This window comes from Sinohyriopsis cumingii, chromosome 12 (assembly GCF_028554795.1).
Source record: "Sinohyriopsis cumingii isolate HCF-2022 chromosome 12, ASM2855479v2, whole genome shotgun sequence".
NCBI classification, from domain to species: domain Eukaryota; kingdom Metazoa; phylum Mollusca; class Bivalvia; order Unionida; family Unionidae; genus Sinohyriopsis; species Sinohyriopsis cumingii.
The window spans coordinates 12,904,267-12,929,329 of record NC_142972.1 but is presented as its reverse complement, the minus strand read 5'-3'; the positions used below and the strand labels follow the sequence as shown (position 1 = coordinate 12,929,329).

The window sequence follows — 25,063 nt, the reverse complement described above, 5'->3', positions numbered from 1 at the left end:
TTATATTTGAAGAGTTAGTATTATGTACAGTCACCAATTTCATAATCTCCAAGACCAACAGAACTGGATTCACCTAGATCAACAACACTGTAATGAGAAATACAAATTTTAGTGAACATGTATAATTATTATTAAAATCATAGCATTCAAACATTATTGTTTTGTTGTGGGAATTGAATATGTACAGTTCATATTTCACTGTTACAGTAATTTAGTTCGACAAATCCAATGTTAATGCATGCATCATTTAAACATGGGTAATGCAAACATGATACACAATGAATGCATGTAAATGACATGTAATTGATACACAATAATATACTCAATCATACAAAGTACATGTGATACAACATACACTTCATAAATTTATGTGATGTTTTCAGAAATACAACTCAAGTTTCATAAAGTTTTAGGGCGTTATAAGAAAAATGAAAGTAAAAATTATATTTAATATTTTAAATAATTAAAAACTGAAGTATGGTTAAATCACAATGCATAACAATAAATTATTATATCTTGTTCTGCAAGAATCCATACTGATCAGATATTTCCTGGAATTTCTGTAATTGGCTGATTTGGTTGTATATGGTGTACATTGTGCATATACACCACTCCCTCGATAACTCGCGCACATCGGGGTCCAGAAACATCGACTGCACTATAAGCGAGGGGCGAGTTATCGAGGGACCTATAAAATAAGCCCAAAACCATTAAAGTGATTGACGACATAACGGAAAAATAAGGGGGGGGGTAGGCAGATTATACTGTTGAATATTCACTTTATAATCGTTCTGAGATTAACTGTTAATAAATATCTCTTCATAACGGTGTACTTTATTATTTTCTCATAGGACAACATTAAAAATTTCAGGATAAATTACAGTATATTGAGGCGATCATCGAAAACATTATTCCACGTGGTTTCCGTTCGCTGAACATGTGTACCACTTCACACATTGTGTACTACGTCACTAATTTTTATGTTGAATTGTATACATTCTAGTTTTATTGTTTGAGCCAAATTATAATTTTTTTTTACACAAAAGATCGACTCTTTTCGAGAAACAGTGTCGATCGAACGATAGATAGATAGATAGATTTGAATGCGATAGAAGTAAAATGGAAAAAAAAAAACGAGTTAATCAGTACTAACATATTTAATTGGTCTCAAATTTAAAACAACGTAAATTAGAACAAGTTAATACTTGCCGTTTGTGCCACGCTTGACAAATATCAATTCACTTTTTGAAAAAATAAGTTAATTTTTTTTGTGTGTGTTACTCCTTGGTTTCTCTGCCGCCGAGCAAAATCCCTCAGATTTCTGCAACTGCATGAGCTTTACGTAGTCAACATTTTGGGTCTCCAGCCACCTTATGGCAATATCAAAATATCTGCTTCCTGTGCAGAGGGGTGGGGGTGCAACATCTGTGTCTGCATCACTTTCAACACTTGTGTTACTCCAGTTAGAATCGTCTTCTGCTGCAAATTTGTTCGCTATAGAAATAATTATAGTTTCATCTGACATGTATGCGGCTGTAGGGCAATCATTGTCAGCACAAATCCACTCCTCCATCAAGAGAAACGCCCATCTCAGGACCATGAGTCTGTACTAATTTCTCCCAAACAGCCTCGGCATTAATGACATCAGTTTCACTGAAACATTCGAAGTCACTATCGTCGTCGTTGTCTCTGTTACTGTTTTGCTTTACGTCAAAGGCAGCTCCAAGACCCTTAATCCAGCACCCGAGGTCTCTTGTAATCGATTTTTTTTTAATGCAACAAACACTTCCCCAAGTTGTTGATCAAAACAAAGCCGGCATGTACATGTAATTAGGTTCTCACAGAAGTACTCACGGGTTTCGATGTGACGGTCGATTGACTCTTTTCATGTTTTCAATGAACAGACTATGTTGTGATTATAATGTTTACACTGAAACGGAATTAAAGGATTAGAACGTGACTTTCACACAGGAAGTCGTTTAATTGGTGTTTATTTCATTCTCTGTTGCCACCTGTTAACATTTACCAGAAGTTTTCATTGATCGCTATTTCACCAGACTGTTTATTTACAGTATAATGACAACTATTTATCCTAAAAACTTACATAATATATAATATCTTTAAACAGACGTCTCGCTAGGATTTTAAAACTGGGTCTTTCTGCCTCTGAATTCAATCACTAAATATCAGTATATTTTTTCACTCGGCCGCCAAGTCAAAGCCTTTGAACTAGCCGCCTAGCTGTTGCATCATGTTCTTTTTTTTTTTTAATGTACTCTTATGAAATAGCAACAGTACATCAAAGAGTCTTTCAGTCACTGAATTCTGTCATTGTAAATATCAGCACAGTAAACTGATCAACACATATTCCCACAAAGCAGGTGGCTGAAACAGGACCGGCAAATCTTTGAATTTTCCCGCGCACCTATTACATGCGTACGGAGGACTCCCACCTTTTCTGAGTCCCAGATCAAAAATTGGCGTCCAAATACGCTTAATTAAGCGTTTTCGAGATCTCTGAAATTAATTCTTCTCTAGAACTTGAAAATTTCAAAATATGGATTATATTTTTACGGGCATTAATCACCATTTTCGATGATAAAACGAGCAATGTATCAAGGTTTAATTTATCAATTCTTATCGTAATTTTTTTCATGTTCAGCATATTTTAAAGATATTTTAAATACATTTTCTCTGGAAAAAATCGGGAGCCAAGACGGACACCGCGTTATAAGCGGGATCGCGAGTTATCCGGGCGCGAGTTATCGAGGGAGCGGTGTATTGTGTATGGTGTGCTGGATAACCCATAGAGTGAAAGTTCTGTTCAAACACGCACAATAATATTCTGTCTGTAAATACTGAATGATTTCACCATATACTCCGATTTTGTTGAACTCTGAAAATTCCATTGAGTGTTGTATACAGTATAGTGAAATTTGTTTATTCCTTAAATTATTGATATGGTAATGAAACTGTGTTTAAGATATGAGCCATGTTAAGCTGTGAATGTACTAGGTAAGAACAAATCAATAAAGAATAATGCTTATCTTCACAAAAATAAACAATGTTGTGAGAGACAGCTGCAGATATTATTTAAAATGTGAAAAAAACTCTTTACTACTCCTGGAATTACCATTGTTTTCTCTTCCTCCAGTACATGGTGCTTTTAGGAATGGACTTTGTGGAATTAACTTCATATTTTGTCCTGAACGCCAGTACCTGTAATACACAAACAGCATTAAAACCTTTACAGACTGTACAGTCAGACTGATTAAAACATTAACATATCGTTCAAAAATCATCTTCATGGTAAAACTTGGGTAAATTTTAATCTTGTTAAGATTAATGTGAAATTTTTCACAATTTCTTTTTCCAGGACTTAAGTTATGATTTTACTTATATATGTAGCAGTCTGAAAATTTAGCAGTAACCCAAAGACCTTTGGACTAGATCTACAAATACTCAAGAAATTTACAACTTTATCATAATACCAGAGCAGTCCCTGTTTGGGCTTACATGTATCACTGGAGTTAACATTTCCCAGACTGACAATTACAAGGTTATGGCTGTTAAAATAAATTTGCACAAATTAGGTTGCTTTGAAAGTTATATATATATTGAAAAACAAAAATACCTACTCTAATTTTAAAACTGGTGCAAGAGGAAATTTGTTTTTGACCCTGTATATCTTTTCACATTTACTGAAATTAAATCAGTCAATTCTTTTAACAACTATTTTGTATTACAATTACATAATGAAATTCAGCTGCGCAGCTTCGAATACATTTGTCAATTTATACCAATACCAAGACTAAATAATTAGTGACAAAAGCCGGTGCTAACCAATGACTATGCTTGTATCATGTGGGCTTCTATACTGGCTTACAATTTAATTACCAGTCAAACATATATAGTGTTGGGCGGTTAATCATATAGTCAGTTTATACTTGGGCAAACGAGATAAAGTCGAGACTCCGTTTATTTCATACTCACCTATAATATTTGGGTGTCAAATTTGTGTTGTCTTTCCATTTGTGTTCCACACCTCAACACGATATTGCCTCTTGGTCGTAAACTTTGTCTTTTGAAACCACTTTACTGTAAACTGATCCATTCCCCAACATATCCAAATCACGGCGTTGGTATCCGATGAATGCATATTAACTCTTTAGATAAATCATAAATCAAAAGAGAACAAAATGTCTGATTTTTCTGTCAAGTATTCGCCTTCATGTATCGGAGTCACGTTTTTGTCACGCAGAAATAGCCGAGGTTGTTCCATATGATGATGGCTGATGAAGCTGACTATGATGGGATATAAAATTATGAACTTATTTTTTTTTAACCAATTACTACACTGAAAAAAACAGCATATTTCGATTTCATGCATTAGAACAAAATATTCTGCAAAAAGAAGAAGAAAAAAAAAACGTTTCTGTAAATTTCGCTTCTTAATTTGGCATCGTAAAAGACTTTGGATAATCAGTCTAGAATTTGGGCGCAATTTTTGATTAGAGTGTCATTGAAATTGTACAATATAAAATATCCCAGGATTTTAAGATGACCACTGAACCCAAAATATCCCTGGTTATATGGGTGAATGATCGTCACATTCAGGGAGGCATAATCTGTATGGCTGATGTTCACTCGCCACGAAAAGAAATGAAGGAATATCGCACGGGAGAGAAAGTGATGGCAATATGTCGTGGATTCAAGGGATACCATGAGTGTATTATTGCAAAAATTGCAGATAAGTTATTTCTCAGTCCAAATGTAGCAAAATTATTTGCACGGCCGCCAAGTACCTTAGCTGCGAAAGACTTCGCGTGACGTAAATTTAGAGAAAGCTATTACGAAATATATCCTATCGAACAATTTCTTTTTTTTTAATGCTGTTTGAAGACAAATTAAACGTCAAACCTGTAAGGGTATTGAAAGGTATGTGGTATGTTTTAAGCTTTGTTTACATAATTGGCAACATTTTTTACTTATCCCTAATGGACAATGACCAGTCATCTCATGGCTGTCTTTCTAAAAGTTGGTACATGCCGGCCTTGTGAATATACATTTCCAAATTGTAAATTTCACTTTAAATTTTATTCACCCATGATATTATGAATGATCTGACTGGTATTTGTATTTTTTACCTTTTTGTTATTATTTTCCAGACATTGTACTATTTGTAGCAATAAGTTATATTTGTTTTAATTAATTTCAGACTGTGACTCGGAAATATACTGGTAGATCTCTTTTCCAATTAATCTTCAATTCAGATTATGGCTTGTTTCTGTCTATCCAGTTTATATTCAGCCATTTCAGTAATATTTAATAGTAACTTATTGTATAATTAATAAGAATGTACAGTTGTAAACTGTTGCAAGTGATTATCAATTTTCTTAACCAAAACTGCTTGTTTAGTTTGTGTCCTTTAATTTCAGAAAAAAAGTTGCAAGGCACAGTTATGCAAACAACTTAATGGCAACAGCTTCATTGAAATTCTTCGATCTTTTAATTTGAATTAAGCAAGTGAGAGGTAATACCACATTTGTTTCAAATTCAAATGTCTAGAACATTAGCTGTAACCTGGAGTTGTGTATGTAGACAAGTAAATATATCAGAAACTTAGTGCATATGAATCGTCATGGTGAAAATTTGGATAAAAAAAATTTTCCGCACCCAGCATGAGGCAGAAATATGTGAAATTTAGGATTTTAACCAAGCTGCTAAATAAATATTCAGAATGCTGTACAGTTCTGGTGAATATATTGGCAAGACGCTAACTGGGGCAAGAGCCAATAAATACACACAAGGCCACCTCTCCTAGACCAGTCCAGAATTCAAATAATTTATGGTATATTTTAAATTATTAACCATGTGTTTTAAACTTTGTTAACCTATGACAAAATATATGCCAAATTGTAACAAATTTTTTTTTATGAACTTTCAAAGGCTGGAACATTATTGTGAAATTTAAACATATACACAACTACTACTTGAAACGTTATAGTGTAGACAGGCAATATTCAAATGGACCATGTAAATCTACTTTCAGGTTAAACGGTGTAATCACAACTGCATGTATATGGTAGCCAGTTTGTGTGTGCGTGATTCAGATGTTTAGTAACGTTACTTTAACAAATATTTAGTCACATTGCTACAATGTCTGCAGTGTGGCAATTTATAGTGATGTCTAGCACTGAGATATCATGCCACAGACATGTAGCATAATGTCTCCCACCTAGTCACATTATCTTGACACCAGGTTGACTAGTCCTAACACTAACCTCTTAACCGTTTACCTTATATTACAAAGTGCAGCATGCTATAAATAGAGCACCTGTTACCTATTCGACTCCATATGCATAGGCCTGCCTGTTAACTGTTAAGCAATGTAGTGTATTTACGTTTAACAGCAATTGTAACCATTTTACATTTTTGGTACACATCTATTATGTGTGGAAAAATTTAAGATTAAAGTCTGATTGTTATAGCTGCATAATTATTTTTCACTGAAGAATTTTTTATGTGCTTCAAAATCTTGAAAGGACTCATTCACCGTCATGTCAGTGAAGCTGTATGACCAATCGTAGCTGCCATTTCTCATACTTGAAATTTACAATTTCGTCTGCATCTACATCACTAAGTCATCTGAATTTTTTTAAAAACTAATTGCTGCCTACATCAATATCAGAACCTTTACCTAAGTTATTGAATCTTTCGTAGTTGTGATTCTAATCGTGAAACCTTCTTAAGTACTGAATGAAATCCACGACCTCCATTTTGGAGAGTGGAGATTATGACCCAGTTACTTTAAATAGCAGATATCAACCAGGGCATAAAGAGTGACCACGTGATCTGATGTAATTGTCATTCACAGAAATGAATGTAGTATCTAATAGGGGGTTTTACCCAAAGATGGTGCTATGAAAACCGGCTTAAAATGGCTGATGTTTACAGCAGGTGTCGAAAGGTGCTTCCATGTCAGTGGAGTAGAGGCATCAAAAGACGCTTGCATGAGGTAAAGGGTTAATGCTGAGCACCAAGCGAGGCAGCTAATAGTACCATTTTTTTTTATAAGTCTTTGGTATGACTCAGTTAAGGGTTCAAACCTGTGACCTCTCACACCTGCAGCAGGCACTCTAACTACTTAGACTTAGGCCACAGGAGCAGTTAAGTAGTCAGTTTAATTTATGATGGAAACCACAGGTTTTTAAGCCTATTCAGTCATCAAACCCGAAGTGCCTCATTACAATTACCAACCTCAGGGATTGTAAAAGTACTGTAATTGCATGAAATATTTCAGGCATAACTCTCTCTCTCTCTCTTTCTATATATATATATATATATATATATATATATATATATATATATGGGATTGAAATCTTGCTTGATTCTATTTATTAATATACAATGATTTGTATTTCAGAAATCATCAAGAAGTATAACATTGGGGAGGTGATGGCGAGGCAGAAGCTTTGAAATTTGGTTAAACCATCAAGAGTACCATCACTTCCACAGACTCCAGTGGTGACAACAGAAAAATAAGACATGTGGTGAATGAACTATGAAACAACACTTGTAATAAATATTTTAAATTTTTTAATTAAAATTGAGATAGAAATTAATGTGAATTTCTGTTATTTTGTTGTTAAGATTGCTTCAAAATAAATTCAAACTGTAACTAGAGTAAGAGAACATATTTTTAGAAACTCGGATGATGTAAGGAGCCAGTAATCTGGATTTTATGACACACCAGTAGAAGTGTAGTGACATTTATGACAACTTAAGCCATGTTATCTACTGAATACTAGTCCACAACCTATTAAGCTACCAGTGACAAGTATAGTTTTTAATTTTTGTTTCCTTGTTCAAAAGTTACTAAAGATCACAGTCCATACAAGGAGTTGGCTGGGGTAATTTGGATCATGTTCTTCTTGAAATTATCATCAAATAAAAGTTGCATCACTGTTAAAAATCTCGTTTTCATAAAATATTTCAACAATTCTCAACTAAATTTTAGTGTTGTCCAGGGTTTTCCAGCCTAACCTGGATAAAGACTGGAATATTAGTCCAAATACTCCAGCATTTTCCATGCTAGAATTGTCCAGCGTTTTCCATGCTAGAATTGTCCAGAGTTTTCCAGCCTACCCTGGACATAGGCTGGAATATTAGTCCAAATACTCCAGCATTTTCCATGCTAGAATTGCCCAGTGTTTTCCATGCAAGAATTGTTCAGGGTTTTCCAGCCTACCCTGGACAGAGGCTGGAATATTAGTCCAAATACTCCAGCGTTTTCCAAGCTAGAATTTTCCAGCGTTTTCCATCATTTTTCATGGAATATGATGGAAAATCTACAGCCGGGTTATATTACCACTCTAACAAACAAACTATGATGCTGAAAACACATTGAGAAAATAAACAGCAAAGGCAAAATCATCAAACAAAAAAACACAAGTCTGATCAAAGGTGCATTCCCCCCAAAAGAGAAGTAAACAGCATTTGGGACTGTAATGCAGGCATCAGAATGGGTCTAGGTTCTTTAATCAGTTCTAGAACATTCCATTCCCTGGTGGAAAGGAATAATGTATGATTATGCAGAATGTGTAGCTTGGACATTGGAGTTAGCATCCTTAAAGTTGATCAATGCAATACTGGTAGGTGTTGTATTACTGCTTTTAAATTTACATTTTTTAAAATTAATTTTGAATTTTCCTTCAAGCTTTGGTCTGTCATAAAAAATATTTACTTATTTGTTTTATTATCAACAGACTAAACTATGTCCGCTGTGACATGATGCTTTTCATTAATTAATGCTCAGTTCCAATGAATCTTGTCTTCTGACTGATTAAAAATAAAAAAGCAATTTGCTCTTTCCATAAGATAGTAGTTTTAGTTTTTTTAATATTTTTTTAAATTTTTTTATTTATTTATTTATTTTATTTATTTATTTACTGTCATGCTTATCAACCATTTGCATCTGCTGTAAGAAATATCTAATAATTTTGATATGATTTTAATGATGGTAACATCCATTACTATAGAGAATGTGATGACTTTTCCAGTTTGATGGAGTTTTGACCCTTTCCAAAATAGAAGCATATCATTATCTAAAAGATTTTTTACAAATAAATATGTTAACCTCCAATTTTGAGCAGTTAGCCACTATTTAAGGATAAATCACTTCTAAAAAGCCTCTGTATGAAAGCAATAAGCCACTAAAAAGTACCAATTTACAAACATTTAATAGGAGTTGAATTTATTGAGGGTGTGGGGAATTTTGGAATACTTACCCAATGCTGTTGCATAGCTTACTCTTTCCTGGACAGAAATTACCCTCAGCCATATAACAAGAATTAGGGTGACTTTCCATGCCCAATAGTCCTTGTCCCTTTTTAAAGACATCAACCACTAGTGGGACATCAGTGCAGATTGGGATCAGTGAATTTGGCAATAGTAAGAAGTATTTTTACATTGAGTTTAACACCACCAACCCCAAAAAGTACCTTTGACTATCAGTAATATATTACCTGTTGCTATTGCATAGTTGAATTTGCCAGTTTATGGTAGGCTGGTGACCCACAAAACTGGAAAAGAAAAACAAGCAAATACTCACTCTTATGATAGAAGTGTCCACTACTGTAAGATGGTATCTGCCTGGACAACAACTATAAGTCATTGAAAAAAAAAGATCTTGGTTCATCTGCCAAGGCATAAAGGCAGAAGGAGAGGAAGATAGTGAAATTGCCAAAATGAAGCTTTCATCACATCCACGAAAACAAATGAGTTGGATGGGACCACAAGGTAGCAATGGCTCAACCTCCATGGGCTTTAATCTTCTACAATTAAAGGTCCCTCTAGGGAAGTAACTAATCATCTCTCTTCATGAAAATCCACCTCAAAAAGCTGAAATACCAGTTGAACCCATCAGAGGAAAAAAAAGATGCTTCCTATCTTCCTTCTTCCTTTAAAGGATGCCAAATAAAAACAAAAGCCCTAACTGGACACAAAAGTCAATCTTGATCACAGATATGACTTAGACTGGTGATCTGTATGGGGAGTGGAGCTACCAAGTTTTTCCTAAAACTTGGTTGGCATGGGAGAAACCAATTCATAATTGCCATTGAACTGCACACAGCCTGCTTCTATGGAAAAGACATGAAGTTCACTCCTTTACCTCATGGACACTAGGGAGAGCAAGAAATCAGTCCGGAGATTCTCGAAAGAAGTTTCATCCATAGATTCAGGTTGGGTGGGGGTAGTTAAAAACCACAAGACATACAAGATATTCCATCTTGACATTACAGAGCTAGACACTTGTCTCTGCAGCTTGAAATACCTGCTCAGTACGGCAACGAGAATCTGAACTAAAGGTCAGATGAATCATAAAAGATTCTTCACTTGGCATCATGGATCTTTGATGACACGGTTTCCTGGCCTGAACAATGCACTTTGTTGCTGTGCTCAAACATTTGTCCTGGCTCAGGAGGTCTGAATAGGAATTGCTTCTGGACTGAGGCTGCATGTCTTTGAAGAAGTTCACTGATGGCTTCTTGGGGTGTCAGGGTAGCCCAGCTCCTTGGCTGGTGTTGCTGATCACTCACATCCTGGAAAACTACAGTGGGAGTGAAACCTCTGGAGAGGATCTCTGCCACCCAAGAAGCATCAAAAAGACAGTTCTTACTGTGCTTCAGGAAGACTGAAAGTGTCCAAAGCAACATCCTTGCAGAGGTGGAGAAGCTCTGCTGATAATGCCATGGACATGGACTAGGCATGTTGAGATGTCTTAACCACTGCCTCTGGCAAACACTCAAGTGCAACTGGCAAAAGAGAGTCCTCCTTGAGTAGGCTAAGGGAGGTGACCAAAAAAGATTGGCATGTGAGGCTATGGTGACCACTGATTTAACCTTAAACTCTAAGGCCTCCCGTGTCTTGAGTAAACGGTGGACACAGGTCTCCAAGGAAATACCAACTTGTGATGCTCTATCATCCAAAATGGGAGGTTTATGGGGCCATGCAAGAGTGTGAAACCTATAGCTAGAAGCAGAAACCAGAGGTCTCAACATAGAAGGTGTGTATGATAGACCACCCATACACTGCCTAGCAAACTCATGGCCCTTACAAAAACTCGGAGATGGCTACTTGACCATTCCATTGCCAAGTGGGGGGAGCATAAGGACATCTGTGCAGGAGGTAACCACAAAGAGTCTTTTTAAACTGGATAGAATTTCTGTGTCCTCCAAGCCAGAGGGATTTGAACACAAATCTGGAGGCAGAAGATAGTGAACTCTGTTGGCTGCCTTGTTGAAAGACCAAAATCTTTTCCTCCTGAAGATACCGAGATGTTGTCATCCAGCTCTTGCTACTGGAAGGACTCTGAAGTCCACTGTCACTCTATTTCATGGGAGAAATGGGAAAAGAGGAACATTGTCCTGCAACTCATCACACACATCTAAGGAACTGTCCCTTGCAGCAGACTCTGCAGGTGGGCATGAGCACCTTTCAACCTTCCTGGGTTTTTTGGAAGCAGAGGACCCACCAATCCAATCCCTTCCCTACTCTGATGTATGAATGCTGACTCCTAGTCTTTAGAGGGATTTAACAGTTGTGTGGCAACGGGTGGGGTCTCGACTCAATCCCTATGCTCATACCAAGTGAACTCCAATAACTGGTACTCACAGACAAGTGACCAACAGGCACTGACCATGTCCAGTTCAAATGATCAGTAGCCAGTGACCTGTCATTAACTGATCAGACCACTCACATCCATAGGAACATCTTGTATACTTGAATTGTACCTGTCATCTTCCAGGACAGCTCAGTCCTGTCACCACCAAGTTTAGGGGTCTGAGAGATGTTGATCCTCCCTCATAGTCAGGGCATAACTCACCCTCAGCCCTGTAGTAATGGTGAGGCTACTGCTCCTCCCTCATGGGGGGATGGGGGGGACTTGCTTTATGCTCTTTAGGACTGGAGAAAGTGTTGCCCCTCATGTGGGAGGGGGTTATTTCCTATGTTGGGAGGTGCCCGATGTGCCTTATGCATCTCTGAAGAGTCTAATCCAATCCTACTCTGAGAACAGAGTAATGGAAATTGTATTGCCTGCCTTGGGAGGCACCTCATGTGCCCTTATTTTTCTATGAAGAGACTGATCCAATCCTGCTGAAACCCAAGAGACTGGGTGATGGAAAACCCTGAAAATTCTGATGAAGAAAAGAAAAAACCCTTCTTCCTCCATTTGCATGTCCATCTGTTTTCAACAAAGGCCTATATTTCATCAGACCAGAGACAACAAAAAGGACAACCCTCTGTCCTTTTACAATTTGTCCATATGAGGAAGATGGAATGGGTGTCCCCAGGGGTTTTCTTGTGCCTAAATTTAACCAGTTTTTTTTCTTAGACATTGCTGAAAAGAAAACAACTGAAAACAAGAAAAATTATCTAGTATAAAGAATAGAATCTATGAGAGTTTGCATGAAACAATACAGAATGCAAATTAAAACAGAAATACTGTACCTGCCCAGTGGGCCTCTATTTAAAATGAACTAAAACAACAACAAAATGATCTTCTAAGCACAATGATGTCAGGAATAATTTTGAGTACTAGAAACAAAAATAACAACAAGGTAACATAACAGAATAAAAAGGAATACAATTAATTAAAGACTACCTAGAAAATAGGTTGCATACACAACTGAGGGGGCCCCAAGTGGCCAAGTGGTCTAAAGTACTCACTGTTCTGGATCACTGCCATCTCACTGCCGTCTGCGTGGGTTTAAGTCTCAGGTTTGGCTAACACTGGTATGTGAGGAAGCTTGCCAGTTGCTTCTTATGGGTTGGTGGTTCTCCCTGGATTTTCCAAGGTTCTTCTTCCACCAGTTATACTGGCCGCCATGTATAGCCTATCTTGTGCTGAAAAATGGCATTAAACTCAACAACAAGACAAAACTAATCACTATGAATGGTGGTGTAAGATCCCCTTCCACAAGTAAAACTCAGCATAAATTATATAGAATACAATGTGAATTTTGCAGATTCATATTTCAATAAAATGAAGGAAAATAATAGCAAAACCCAATCTGGCAAGGAAAGAAAGACTAAATACCTATCTGAAGTCCAGAAAATGAACTTAAATTAATTAGGTCACAACAGAAAAGTCATCCTAATGCCCTGGTGGTGAGGGCAAACCTAAATGGCAAGATTATGAATAAATGTAACCTAACATTTTAAAAGACTCTCAAGGTAGCTAATTCTGACTAAGGAATAACACTTGAACCGAGGGTAAATACACTTAATAAATACAATGCACATAAAAAAAAAATGACCAATCCACACTGCATAACACAAAGTGAATGCAAATTTCAATAGAGTGTAATTTGCACCACTAAACATGGAGATACCTGGAATCAGGAAGAGGACTACTGGGAATGTGCCAAGGTCAACTTCCAGAAACTTCTGTAAAATCACCCTATGGGAGGAGAATTTCTCATCATATGAATGAGAGTAATTTCTGTCCCAGAAAGGGTAAGCTATGCAACAGCAACAGGTTATGCATTACTGATATTAAACTGGTATGATCTATAATTGTAATCTTTTTGTACACATAAATATGCTCTGTACCTGAGTATTATATTCTTTTTTCATTCTACATTAGTAAATCAAAGATATAACTTTCAACCTTTCTTTTTAAATAATGTGATCCAAGAATGAAAAATCATCATCATTTAGCTGATTTTCAGCCAGAAAAACTTACAAAATAATCATTTATTTTCGTCAGGTACAAGCTTGGCAGGTATGCATCACCTTAAACGTCTGTTTTTACAAAGCCCAATTAATCTTTAAAGAACTTTTAAAAAAACACAAATAAGCAAGGTACACTGTCCAAGAAGACTACTGTACATGTCACAAGCTCCTAAATTATTCTGAGCATACAATTATGTTGGTTATGAGGGGACAAGAATTCAGCAATATTTCTATCAAAGCTGGGAAACCGGTATAATCTTTTGGTAGAAGCCACAACATCTGACCATAAATCCCATCTCATATAATTAACTGACTGCATAAAAATGTAAGATGTTGTAAAGAAAATATCATTACCGGAGTAATGTACATCTATGCTTATCAGAATTCCATCCTCCAAGCTCCTGTTCTCCAAACCTCACAACAACCTCGTCGTTTTCTACCAGGCCAAACTCAGGGGAAAAGATGGCATGAAAGTGAACTCGGACAGTATCTGTTTTGACCCTAGCAAAGACATATTTAAACTCGTCAACATAAAATTAAAATGCGTCAGAAAACATGCAAATATGACAGGCAAAGCATAAAGAAAAAGACCATCAAATATCCACGGTACTTATTTCACAACTGTTCTTTCTGCTTTGTCATTATCACAATCTTTTTATTATTTTGTTAGCAGGACTCTACAGAATGCATTAAAAACAAAGAAACTAAAACTAGGAACTAGTCCAGACACAAAGACAGAGCAAACATTATCAGTGGCTAATATCATACAATGGTTTTTCATCTCCCAAACTGTGATATCAGTAATTAATCAGAAAATTCCCATCTGTTGATAATCAAAAAAATCTTGAAACACTAGCAAGACTGCATCAATGAACAATTTAAACTTAGGCCATGATCACAGCCCACTGCTTTAGGAATGCCATATGACATTCTTCATATCAATACAACTTTCCCACTGGGGTACCATTATTGTTACCCGTATAAACGAATGCTGTACAAATGTGATTATTTATTTAGCACCAAGCGTTGGAATGTATCAATTGAATTTGTCAATTATTTCATTCATGGATGGACCCACTATTCTCCAGTTGTCTGTAAGTGCTACTGAGTTGCCCCAATCGGAGTAATAAATAATTTCCTTTGACAACTATATGACATTACAGCTTCAATCAAGCATGAAGAATCTTGTATGGCATTCAATTTCTAAATCTGATATTAAAAGATTTACCCTTCATCACGGTACTATTCCCTAACAGATTAACTCCTGTTTTTTCAAGCTGAAATCCCTCATGTGGAAAATGTTTCCACTACAGTGGTAAAAAGTAATATTAAATAACTGTCTGATAAACAACTGACAAATCCATCACTCAGACATCAGAAAATACTCACCCCTGACCATCAGTTCTGGTACTGCTGCTGCTTTTTCCTCCAGTTTTCTATTTAAATTAAGAATTTATTTGATTACACAAAAATACTATGATGCTATTTTATCGTTTAAACTTTAAAAATCAATTTGCAGTAAAAAAAATAATTATGCTACATAAATCTATTAATCACTTCTTACAAAGGTGTCCAAATCTGTATATACAAATGTGTTTGAATTGCACGTTTTTCCATCAATGATACATATCCAAGCAGAATAAAGGACAGTTTAAACAAAATCATCATCAATATCTTTGATTCAGCCACATCTAAAGCCCTTAAATTGACCACAATGTGACCAGACCAAAAAAGCTCTTACATAAAGATGATATAAACCAAGCTGGGCTGTCTTGGGTCATTTTCAATGAATTTGTGCCATGAAGTATTATATCTATAATTTGAAGCAGAAAAAGACAGTTCTAGTTAGGTGGATGTTCCTTCGACTCAGCTGGAATACATGACTGGACAGTGCAAACAAAACTTACTTCTGAATGTGATCATTTTTGTAACCCAGATAAAACAAATAAAGGAAATTAAATAGATACCTGTGGTGTAACATTCTGAGATTTATTTTCCTCAGATTCATTCTTATTTGTTCCTTTAGATTTCTTGGCAGGTACATCAGTTTTTTGGTCTGGTTTCTCACTATTTGTGTTCTCATTCCTTTGGCTTTTATCAAATTTGGTTGAATCATCTCTCTGCACGTTAGCTGATGAGGTGTGATCATTTTCCCATATTCCTTCTTTTCCCTCAGCACTTGGTGTGGTTGCAACTTGTCTTGTTTCCTGGTTTGTCTTTTGGCCAGAATAATTTGGTTTTGCCTCCTCAAGTGAGGACCTTTTCTCATTTTTCTTTCCAGAAAAGCTATCTGTGTTTGCATCAGCTCCCATCTTCTCTGTTTCTGGTTTTGCTTTCATTAGTTTGCTTGTGTATTGTGTTGCTTCTAATGAATCTTCCTGTTCTGATGATGTGTTTGTTGATGTCTTTATCTGTGATGTATTTACACCTGTTTCTTCAATATCCTTTTTCTTTTCAAGGTGCTCTTGGCCCTCTTCCTTACCATAGTTAAGAGCTTCAGTTTTCTTTCCTTCCTTTTTCTTTTTGGACTTTTTTTCTTTATTTCTTGCTTTGGATGAAGCTGAAGACTTGGCGGAAGGTCCTGACTCAGACTTTAATGAAGTTGCACTAGTCTTGTCTATTTGTACAACAGCTGAAGAGTCATTGTTATCATCAACTTTCTCAGATGGTCTTTTCTTAATTTCACCAGAATTTGTAGTTCTTCCTGCTGAAAAGATATGATCCAATTCATTAGCATCCACTCATTTTCAACCTGCATAATTCTCAACTGGGAATAATCTATTAATATTCTGCCTATTTCATTCTCAGGAATTCAAAGGACTCGGTTCACCTTTGACTAACCCCACACCAGATTTCATTTCTGATATTTTCCCAAATGTATCATTTTTATGGGTACTTCATAAAAGAGTTCAGTTTCTGACATGGGTATTTGTCTTTAATGTGTTCTGAATGCAAAATGATGATGATGTCATAAAGAACATGAAACATCAAATGATGGATATCAAGGTTAAGAGCAGAGTGTTCTGTTTGTTTACTACAGTTTATACACTGATGTATTAGAGGAATCAGTTTCCTTTCCATTTATATTTATAACAAATGATATATTTCTTATTAGTTACATATTTTAAAAATAGTTTCTTCAATATGGCAAACATTTTCTCATTCAATATAAGATTTGTTCTACCTGGCACCAACAGTTCACATCTGTATCAGTCAAAATTGTTTCTTGGTGAAATTATTTAATTTATATGAAAGATTTTTTTAACAATGCCATGCAGCTATTTTTTCTATCTGTAGATTAGTTAAGGATACAGAAGTTACTATTATAGAAAATATAGCAATAATGTTTCTCTACCCTTGTATCAGATCTGGTCTCATCAAACACCCTTGATCATCTTTATTATTACCACAACTGATGATTGTCTTTATTACATACCCATTTAATATTAAATATTTATCTGGCATTCAGTACAGCTAATCAGTCCACATTTCCCAGATATGAACTACTTAGTTGTTTTCTTACCATCCATGCATAGATATTTTTAGATGTATTGATTCAAGCGTTTCCAAATCCCAATTCATTTTGAATTCATTCATACAGTAGAATCAAAAATATTTAAAGTGTAAAGGAGGTATGTAAAAATGCAAAACCACATTCCTGTCTTGTTCCAAGTCTGAAAAAACAACCCATTTAATATAGCTTATCAATATCTAGGCCTGATGGTCTCATCATATTTACATGCCATATCAAAACCCATTCTTTCCATCAACTTAGAACAAGACTCTTGTGCAGTTTGTGAAATCTACAATTACATAGTAGCCATAGTGTCTGTGATAGGGATGGAGTGTGTTTGTAGGGTTAGATAGTATCTGTAGCATAACATTTTTTAATTAATTCCCTTGCTGTTTGGGGATTTACTCCTCTTCCCGGCTGTACTTTTTCCATCGTATACTCTGGAAAAGGATGGAATACGATGGAAAAACATGGAAAACCCTGGAAAACGATGGCAAAATGAAATATTCTGCAGAATTTAGCATGGAAACCCTGGACATTGTGCATGGAAAATGCTGGACATGCCTGGAAAATGCTGGACATTTTGGACTTTGAAATTTTTCAGCATGGAAAATCCTGGAAAACGATGGACATTTTGGACTTTGATTTTTTTCAGCATGGAAAACCCTGGAAAATGATGGACATTTTGGACTCTGAATTTTTTTCAGCATGGAAAACCCTGGAAAAGCATGGACAGTTTAGACTTAGAATTTTTTGGATAAATTTTAGCATGGAAAACCCTGGAAAAGGATGGACAGTTTGGACTTAGAATTTTTTGGATAAATTTCAGTATGGAAAACCCTGGAAAAGAACTTAGTCAATTTTCAAGATTGGTACAAAGAATTATTTTGAATTACCTAAAGAAAGAGCAATCATGACTAAACTGTGCTGTAACACAGATTTTTGAACTTGAAACTAAACTATTATTTCAAACCTATGATAAATATATACTGAGAAATAGAGGACACAAGTCAAATAAACAAACTAAACCATACACACAAACACACTTGACCCCTGCTTTAAAAAAACAAACTACAAGTGTTGAAGTAGTACATCATTTATTGTATGTACCACATATGTAATTAAATGTTCATTATCAAAAGAACATCACTATACAAAAATGTTGGTGTAACACAAACTATACATGTATGAAAAGATATCCTGAAAAATTAGTTAAATCCTGACCAGAAAATATCTGGTGCATATAAAATCATATATATGTCCAAATCTGTTCACCACATGAGCTTGACACTACAGTGTATAAGTACGAAATTCTGCTGTGCAATGGTGAGAGCCATTTTAGTCCTTTTCATGATGATTGGGGAGAACAGTACCATAAATGGCATTTACAATTTCAACAACAATAATAGGTTCTCGAAGACACTTGATCCTATTTTTGATGATGAAAGGAAGTCTTCTTTCTTGTCAGAGCCAACTTCATTCCAAAGAGATGTTTGCTCATAATTATTAGTTATGTACACCTGTACAGCCCCCAGTTTCACACATTTCTTCTTTATCAGAGTACAATTTTTAGCAGATCTCACAATAAAAATTGTATTTGAGATACTCCTTACTGAATTCACATTTTTCCTTCAAATCTTTGACAATTGTGAATCCTGTGTTTGCTGAAGGAAGATGCAACTGAATTCAGTCCAAAAAGTCACATATTTAGCATCTGACAAATTATGTCTTGTTGGCAAAGCCCCAAGGACAATAACATGTTCAGACTTTGTGATTTCACTACAATATATATCTTGTTATGGGGCTATGACATAAAGTGGGGGATCTGTGACATGGGATGGGTAAGACTGAGTTGCTTCATTCACCTGATGATACTGTTCATCGTCTGAACTTGATTAAAACTCTATACTTTCTTCTGAGTCAGATGAAAAACTCATGTCACTGTCACCATATCTAGTTGGTTCATCTGTTGATATTCTCATTATATTTGAAGATTAGTATTACGTACAGTCACCAATTTCATAATATCCAAGACCAACAGAACTGGATTCACCTAGATCAACAACACTATAATGAGAAATACAAATTTTAGTGAACATGTATAATTCATATTAAAATCTTAACATTCAAACATTATTGTTTTGTTGTGGGAATTGAATATGTACAGTTAATATTACACTGTTACTGTAGTTTAGTTTGACAAATCCAATGTTAATGCATGCATCATTTAAACATGGGTAATGCAAACATGATACACAATGAATGCATGTAAATGACAAGTAATTGATACACAATAATATACTCAATCATACAAAGTACATGTGATACAACATACACTTCATAAATGTATGTGATGTTTTCAGAAAAACAACTGAAGTTTCATAACGTTTTAGGGCATTATAAAAAAAATGAAAGTAAAAATTATATTTAACATTTTAAATAATTAAAAACTGAAGTATGACAATGCATAACAATAAATTATTATATCTTGTTCTGCAAGAATCAATACTGATCAGATATTTCCTGGAATTTCTGTAATTGGCTGATTTGGTTAAATATGGTGTACACTGTGCATATATTGTGTATGGTGTGTTGGATAACCCATACAGAGTGAATGTTCTGTTCAAACACGTACATTGAATATTCTGTCTGTAAATACTGAATGATTTCACCATATACTCAGAATTTGTTGAACTCTGAAAATTCCACTTAGTGTTGTATAGTGAAATTTGTTTATTCCTTAAATTATTGATATGGTAATGAAACTGTGTTTAAGATATGAGCCATGTTAAGCTGTGAATGTACTAGGTAAGAACAAATGTATAAAGAATAATGCTCATCTTCACACAAATAAACATTGTTGTGGGAGACAGCTGCAGACATTATTTAAAATGTAAGAAAACTCTCTATTACTCCTGGAATTACCATTGTTTTCTCTTCCTCCAGTACATGGTGCTTTTAGGAATGGACTTTGTGGAATTAACTTCAAACTGCTTATATATTTTGCCCTGAACACCAGTACCTGTAATACACAAACAGCATTAAAACGTTTACAGACTGTACAGTCAGACTGATTAAAACATTAACATATCGTTCAAAAATCATCTTCATGGTAAAACTTGTGTACATTTTAATCTTGCTAAGATTAATGTGAAATTTTTCAAAATTTCTTTTTCCAGGACTTAAGTTACTTAGTTATGATTTTACTTATATATGTAGCAGTCTGAAAATTTAGCAGTAACCTAAAGACCTTTTTGGACTAGATCTACAAATACTCCAGACATTCACAACTTTATCATACTACCAGAGCAGTCCCTGTTTGGGCTTACATGTATCACTGGAGTTAACATTTCCAAGACTGACAATTACAAGGTTATGGCTGTTAAAATAAAATTCCACAAATTAGGTTGCTTTGAAAGTTATATATACATATATATTGAAAAACAAAAATACCTACTCTAATTTTAAAACTGGTGCAAAAGGAAACTTGTTTTTGACCTTGTATATCTTTTCACATTTATTGAAATACTTGCTTACAATTTAATTATCAGTCATACATATATAGTGTTGGGCGGTTAATCATATAGTCAGTTTATACTTGGGCAAACGAGATAAAGTCGAGACTCCGTTTATTTCATACTCACCTATAATATTTGGGTGTCCAATTTGTGTTGTCTTTCCATTTGTGTTCCACACCTCGACACGATATTGCCTCTTGGTCGTAAACTTTGTCTTCTAAAACCACTTTACTGTAAACCAATCATTCCCTAACATATCCAAATCACGGCGTTGGTATCCGATGTATAGATATTAACTCTTTAGATAAATCATAAATCAAAAGAGAACAAAATGTCTGATTTTTCTGTCAAGTATTCGCCTTCACGTATCGGAGTCACGTTTTTGTCACGCAGAAATAGCCGAGGTTGTTCCGTATGATGATGGCTGATGAAGCTGACTATGGTGGGATATAAAATTATGAACTTATTTTTTTTTAACCAATTACTACATTGAAAAAGCCGGCATATTTCGATTTCATGCGTTAGAACCAAATTTTCTGTAAAAAGAAAAAACAAAAACAAAAAAAAAACCGTTTCTGTAAAGTTTGGTTCCAAATTTGGCACCGTAAAACGCTTTGGATAACCAGTCTAGAATTTGGGCGCAATTTTCGATTGGAGTGTCATTGAAATTGTAAAATATAAAATATCCCAGGATTTTAAGATGACCACTGAACCAGAAATATCACTGGTTATATGGGTGAATGATCGTCACATTCAGGGAGGCATAATCTGTATGGCTGATGTGCACTCGCCATGAAAAGAAATGAAGGAATATCGCACGGGAGAGAAAGTGATGGCGGTTTGTCGTGGATTCAAGGGATACCATGAGTGTATTATTGCGAAAATAGCAGGTAAGTCATTACTCAGTCCAGTTGTAGCAAAATTATTTGTACGGCCGCCAAGTACCTTAGCTGCGAAAGACTTCGCGTGACGTAAATTTATGGAAAGCTATTACGAAATATATCCTATGGAACAATTTTTTTTTTTTTTTTATGCTGATTGAAGACTGATAAATTAAACGTCAAACTTGTAAGGATATTGAAAGGTATGTGTTATGTTTTAAGCTTTGTTTACATAATTGGCAACATTTTTTACTTATCCTAATGCACAATGACCAGTCATCTCGTGTCTGTCTTTCAAAAAAGTTGGTACGTGCCGGCCTTGCGAACATACATTTCCAAATTGTAAATTTCACTTTAAATTTTATTCACCCTTGATATTATTAATGATCTGACTGGTATTTGTATTTTTTAATTTTCATTATTATTTTCCAGACAGTGTGCTATTTGTAGCAATAAGTTATATTTGTTTTAATTAATTTTAGACTGTGACTCGGAAATATACCGGTAGATCTCTTTTCCAATTAATCTTCAATTCAGATTATGGCTTGTTTCTGTCTATCCAATTTATATTCAGCCATTTCAGTAATATTTAATAGTAACTTATTGTATAATTAATAAGAATGTACAGTTATAAACTGTTGGAAATGATTATCAATTTTCCTCACCAAAACTACTTGTTTAGTTTGTGTCCTTTAATTTCAGAAAAAAAGTGGCAAGGCACAGTTATGTAAACAACTTGATGGCAACAGCTTCATTGAAATTCTTCGATCTTTTAATTTTGAATTAAGCAAGTGAGAGGTAATACCATATTTGTTTCAAATTCAAATGTCTAGAACATTAGCTGTAACCTGGAGTTGTGTATGTAGGTAAGTAAATATATCAGAAACTTAGTGCATATGAATCATCATGGTGAAAATTTGGATTAAATTTTTTTTCACACCCAGCATGAGGCAGAAATATGTCAAATTTTGGATTTTAACAAAGCTGCTAGATAAATATTCAGAATGCTGTACAGCTCTGGTGAATATATTGGCAAGACACTAACTGGGGCAAGAGCCAATAATAAGCACACAAGGCCACCTCTCCAAGACCAGTCCAGAATTCAAATAATTTATGGTATATTTTAAATTATTAACCATGTGTTTTAAACTTTGTTAACCTGTGACAAAATATATGCCAAATTGTAACAAAATTTTTTTATGAACTAAGGCTGGAACATTATTATGAAATTTAAACGTATACACAACTACTACTTGAAACATTATAGTGTAGACAGGCAATATTCAAATGGACGATGTAAATCTACTTTCAGTTTAAATGGTATAATCACAACTGCATGTATATGGTAGCCAGTTTGTGTGTGCGTGATTCAGATGTTTAGTAACGTAGCTTTAACAAATGTTTAGTCACATCACTACGATGTCTGCAGTGTGGCAATTTATAGTGATGTCGAGCACTGGGATATCATGCCACAGACATGTAGCATAATGTCTCCCACCCATTCACATAATCTTGACACCAGGTTGACCAGTCCTAACACTAACCTCTTAACCGTTTACCTTATAGAGCATAATTACAAAGTGCAGCATGCTATAAATAGAGCACCTGTTACCTATTCGACTCCATACGCATAGGCCTGCCTGTTAACTGTTAAGCAGTGTAGTGTATTTTATGTTAAACAGCAATTGTAACCATTTTACATTTTTGGTACACATCTATTATGTGTGGAAAAATTTAAGATTAAAAGTCTGATTGTTATAGCTGCGTAATTATTTTTCACTGAAGAATTTTTTACGTGCTTTAAAATCTTGAGAGGACTCATTCACCATCATGTCAGTGAGGTCGCGTGACCAATCATAGCTGCCATTTCTCATACTTGAAATTTACAATTTGTCGTCTGCATCTGCATCACTAAGTCATCTGAATTTGATAATTTATGAAAACTAATTGCTGCCTGCATCAATATCAGAGCCTTTACCTAAGTTATTGAATCTTTCTTAGTTCTGATTCTAATCGTGAAAACTTTATAAGTACTGAATGAAATCCGTGACCTCCATTTTGGAGAGTGGAGATTATGACCCAGTTACTTTAAATAGCAGATATCGACCAGGGCATAAACAGTGACCACGTGATCTGATGTAATTGTCATTCACAGAAATGAATGTAGTATCTAAATGGGGGTTTTCCCTGAAGGTGGCGCTATGAAAACCAGCTTAAAATGGCTGATGTTTAAAGCAGGCGTCAAAAGGCGCTTCCATGTGAATGGAGTAGAGGCATCAAAAGACGCTTGCATGAGGTAAAGGGTTAATGCTGAGCACCAGGCAAGGCAGCTAATAGTACCATTTTTTTAATAAGTCTTTGGTATGACTCGGTTAAGGGTTCAAACCTGTGACCTCTCACACCCGTAGCAGGCGCTCTAACCACTTAGACTTAGGCCACACGAGCAGTTAGGTAGCCAGTTTAATTTGTGATGGAAACCACAGGTTTTTAAGCCTATCAAGTTAGTCATCAAGCCAAGTGCCTCATTACAATTACCAACCTCAGGTATTGTAAAAGTACTGTAATTGCATGAAATGTTTCAGGTATAACTCTCATTCTCTCACTCCCCTCTCTCTCTCTCTCTCTCTATATATATATATATATATATATTTATATGGGATTGAAATAAATTTGAAATCTTGCTTGATTCTATTCATTAATATACAATGATTTGTATTTCAGAAATCATGAAGGAGACGTATAACATTGGGGAGGTGATGGTGAGACAGAAGCTTTGCGATTTGGTTAAACCATCAAGAGTACCATCACTTCCACAGACTCCAGTGGTGACAACAGAAAAATAAGAAATGTGGTGAATGAACTATGAAACAATACGTGTAAAAAAAAATATTTTAAATTTTTTTAATTAAAATTGAGATAGAAATTAATGTGAATTTCTGTTATTTTGTTGTTAAGATTGCTTCAGAATAAATTCAAACTATAACTAGAGTAAGAGAACATATTTTTAGAAACTCGGATGATGTTAAGGAGCCAGTAATCTGGATTTTATGACACACCAGTAGAAGTGTAGCAATATTTATGACAACTTAAGCCATGTTGTCTACTGAATACTAGTGCACAACCTATTAAGCTACCAGTGACAAGTATAGTTTTTAATTTTTGTTTCCTTGTTTAAAAGTTACTAAACATCACAGTCAATACAAGGAGTTGGTTGGGGTAATTTGGATCATGTTCTTCTTGAAATTATCATCAAATAAAAGTTGCATCACTGTTAAAAATCTCGTTTTCATAAAATATTTCAACAATTTTCAGCTAAATTTTAGTGTTGTCCAGGGTTTTCCAGCCTACCCTGGATAAAGACTGGAATATTAGTCCAAATGCTCCAGCATTTTCCATGCTAGAATTGTCCA

At 35.1% G+C, this 25,063-nt stretch overlaps 1 protein-coding gene and 2 long non-coding RNA genes across 3 annotated transcripts; 1 reads left to right on the top strand and 2 right to left on the bottom strand.

Annotated features, from left to right (window-relative positions):
• Positions 1–10,394: 10,394 nt before the first annotated feature.
• On the bottom strand, positions 10,395–17,270 carry LOC149786018 (uncharacterized). Its single transcript, XM_089978094.1, has 5 exons — positions 17,264–17,270; positions 15,708–16,447; positions 15,130–15,176; positions 14,095–14,241; positions 10,395–11,034 (listed from the first exon to the last, which is right to left on the bottom strand). The coding sequence occupies exons 1-5, from the start codon at positions 17,268–17,270 to the stop codon at positions 10,395–10,397; spliced, it is 1,581 nt and encodes a 526-aa protein (XP_089834220.1).
• A 1,644-nt stretch (positions 17,271–18,914) lies between these two features.
• LOC149786017 (uncharacterized) lies at positions 18,915–21,512 on the bottom strand. The gene is made up of 3 exons (XR_016425183.1): positions 20,899–21,512; positions 20,180–20,276; positions 18,915–19,321 (listed from the first exon to the last, which is right to left on the bottom strand). It is a non-coding gene; the product is annotated as an uncharacterized LOC149786017 (long non-coding RNA).
• A 62-nt stretch (positions 21,513–21,574) lies between these two features.
• Positions 21,575–24,516, top strand: LOC149786016 (uncharacterized). The gene is made up of 3 exons (XR_016425182.1): positions 21,575–21,662; positions 22,356–22,451; positions 24,375–24,516. It is a non-coding gene; the product is annotated as an uncharacterized LOC149786016 (long non-coding RNA).
• The last annotated feature ends 547 nt before the right edge of the window (positions 24,517–25,063 follow it).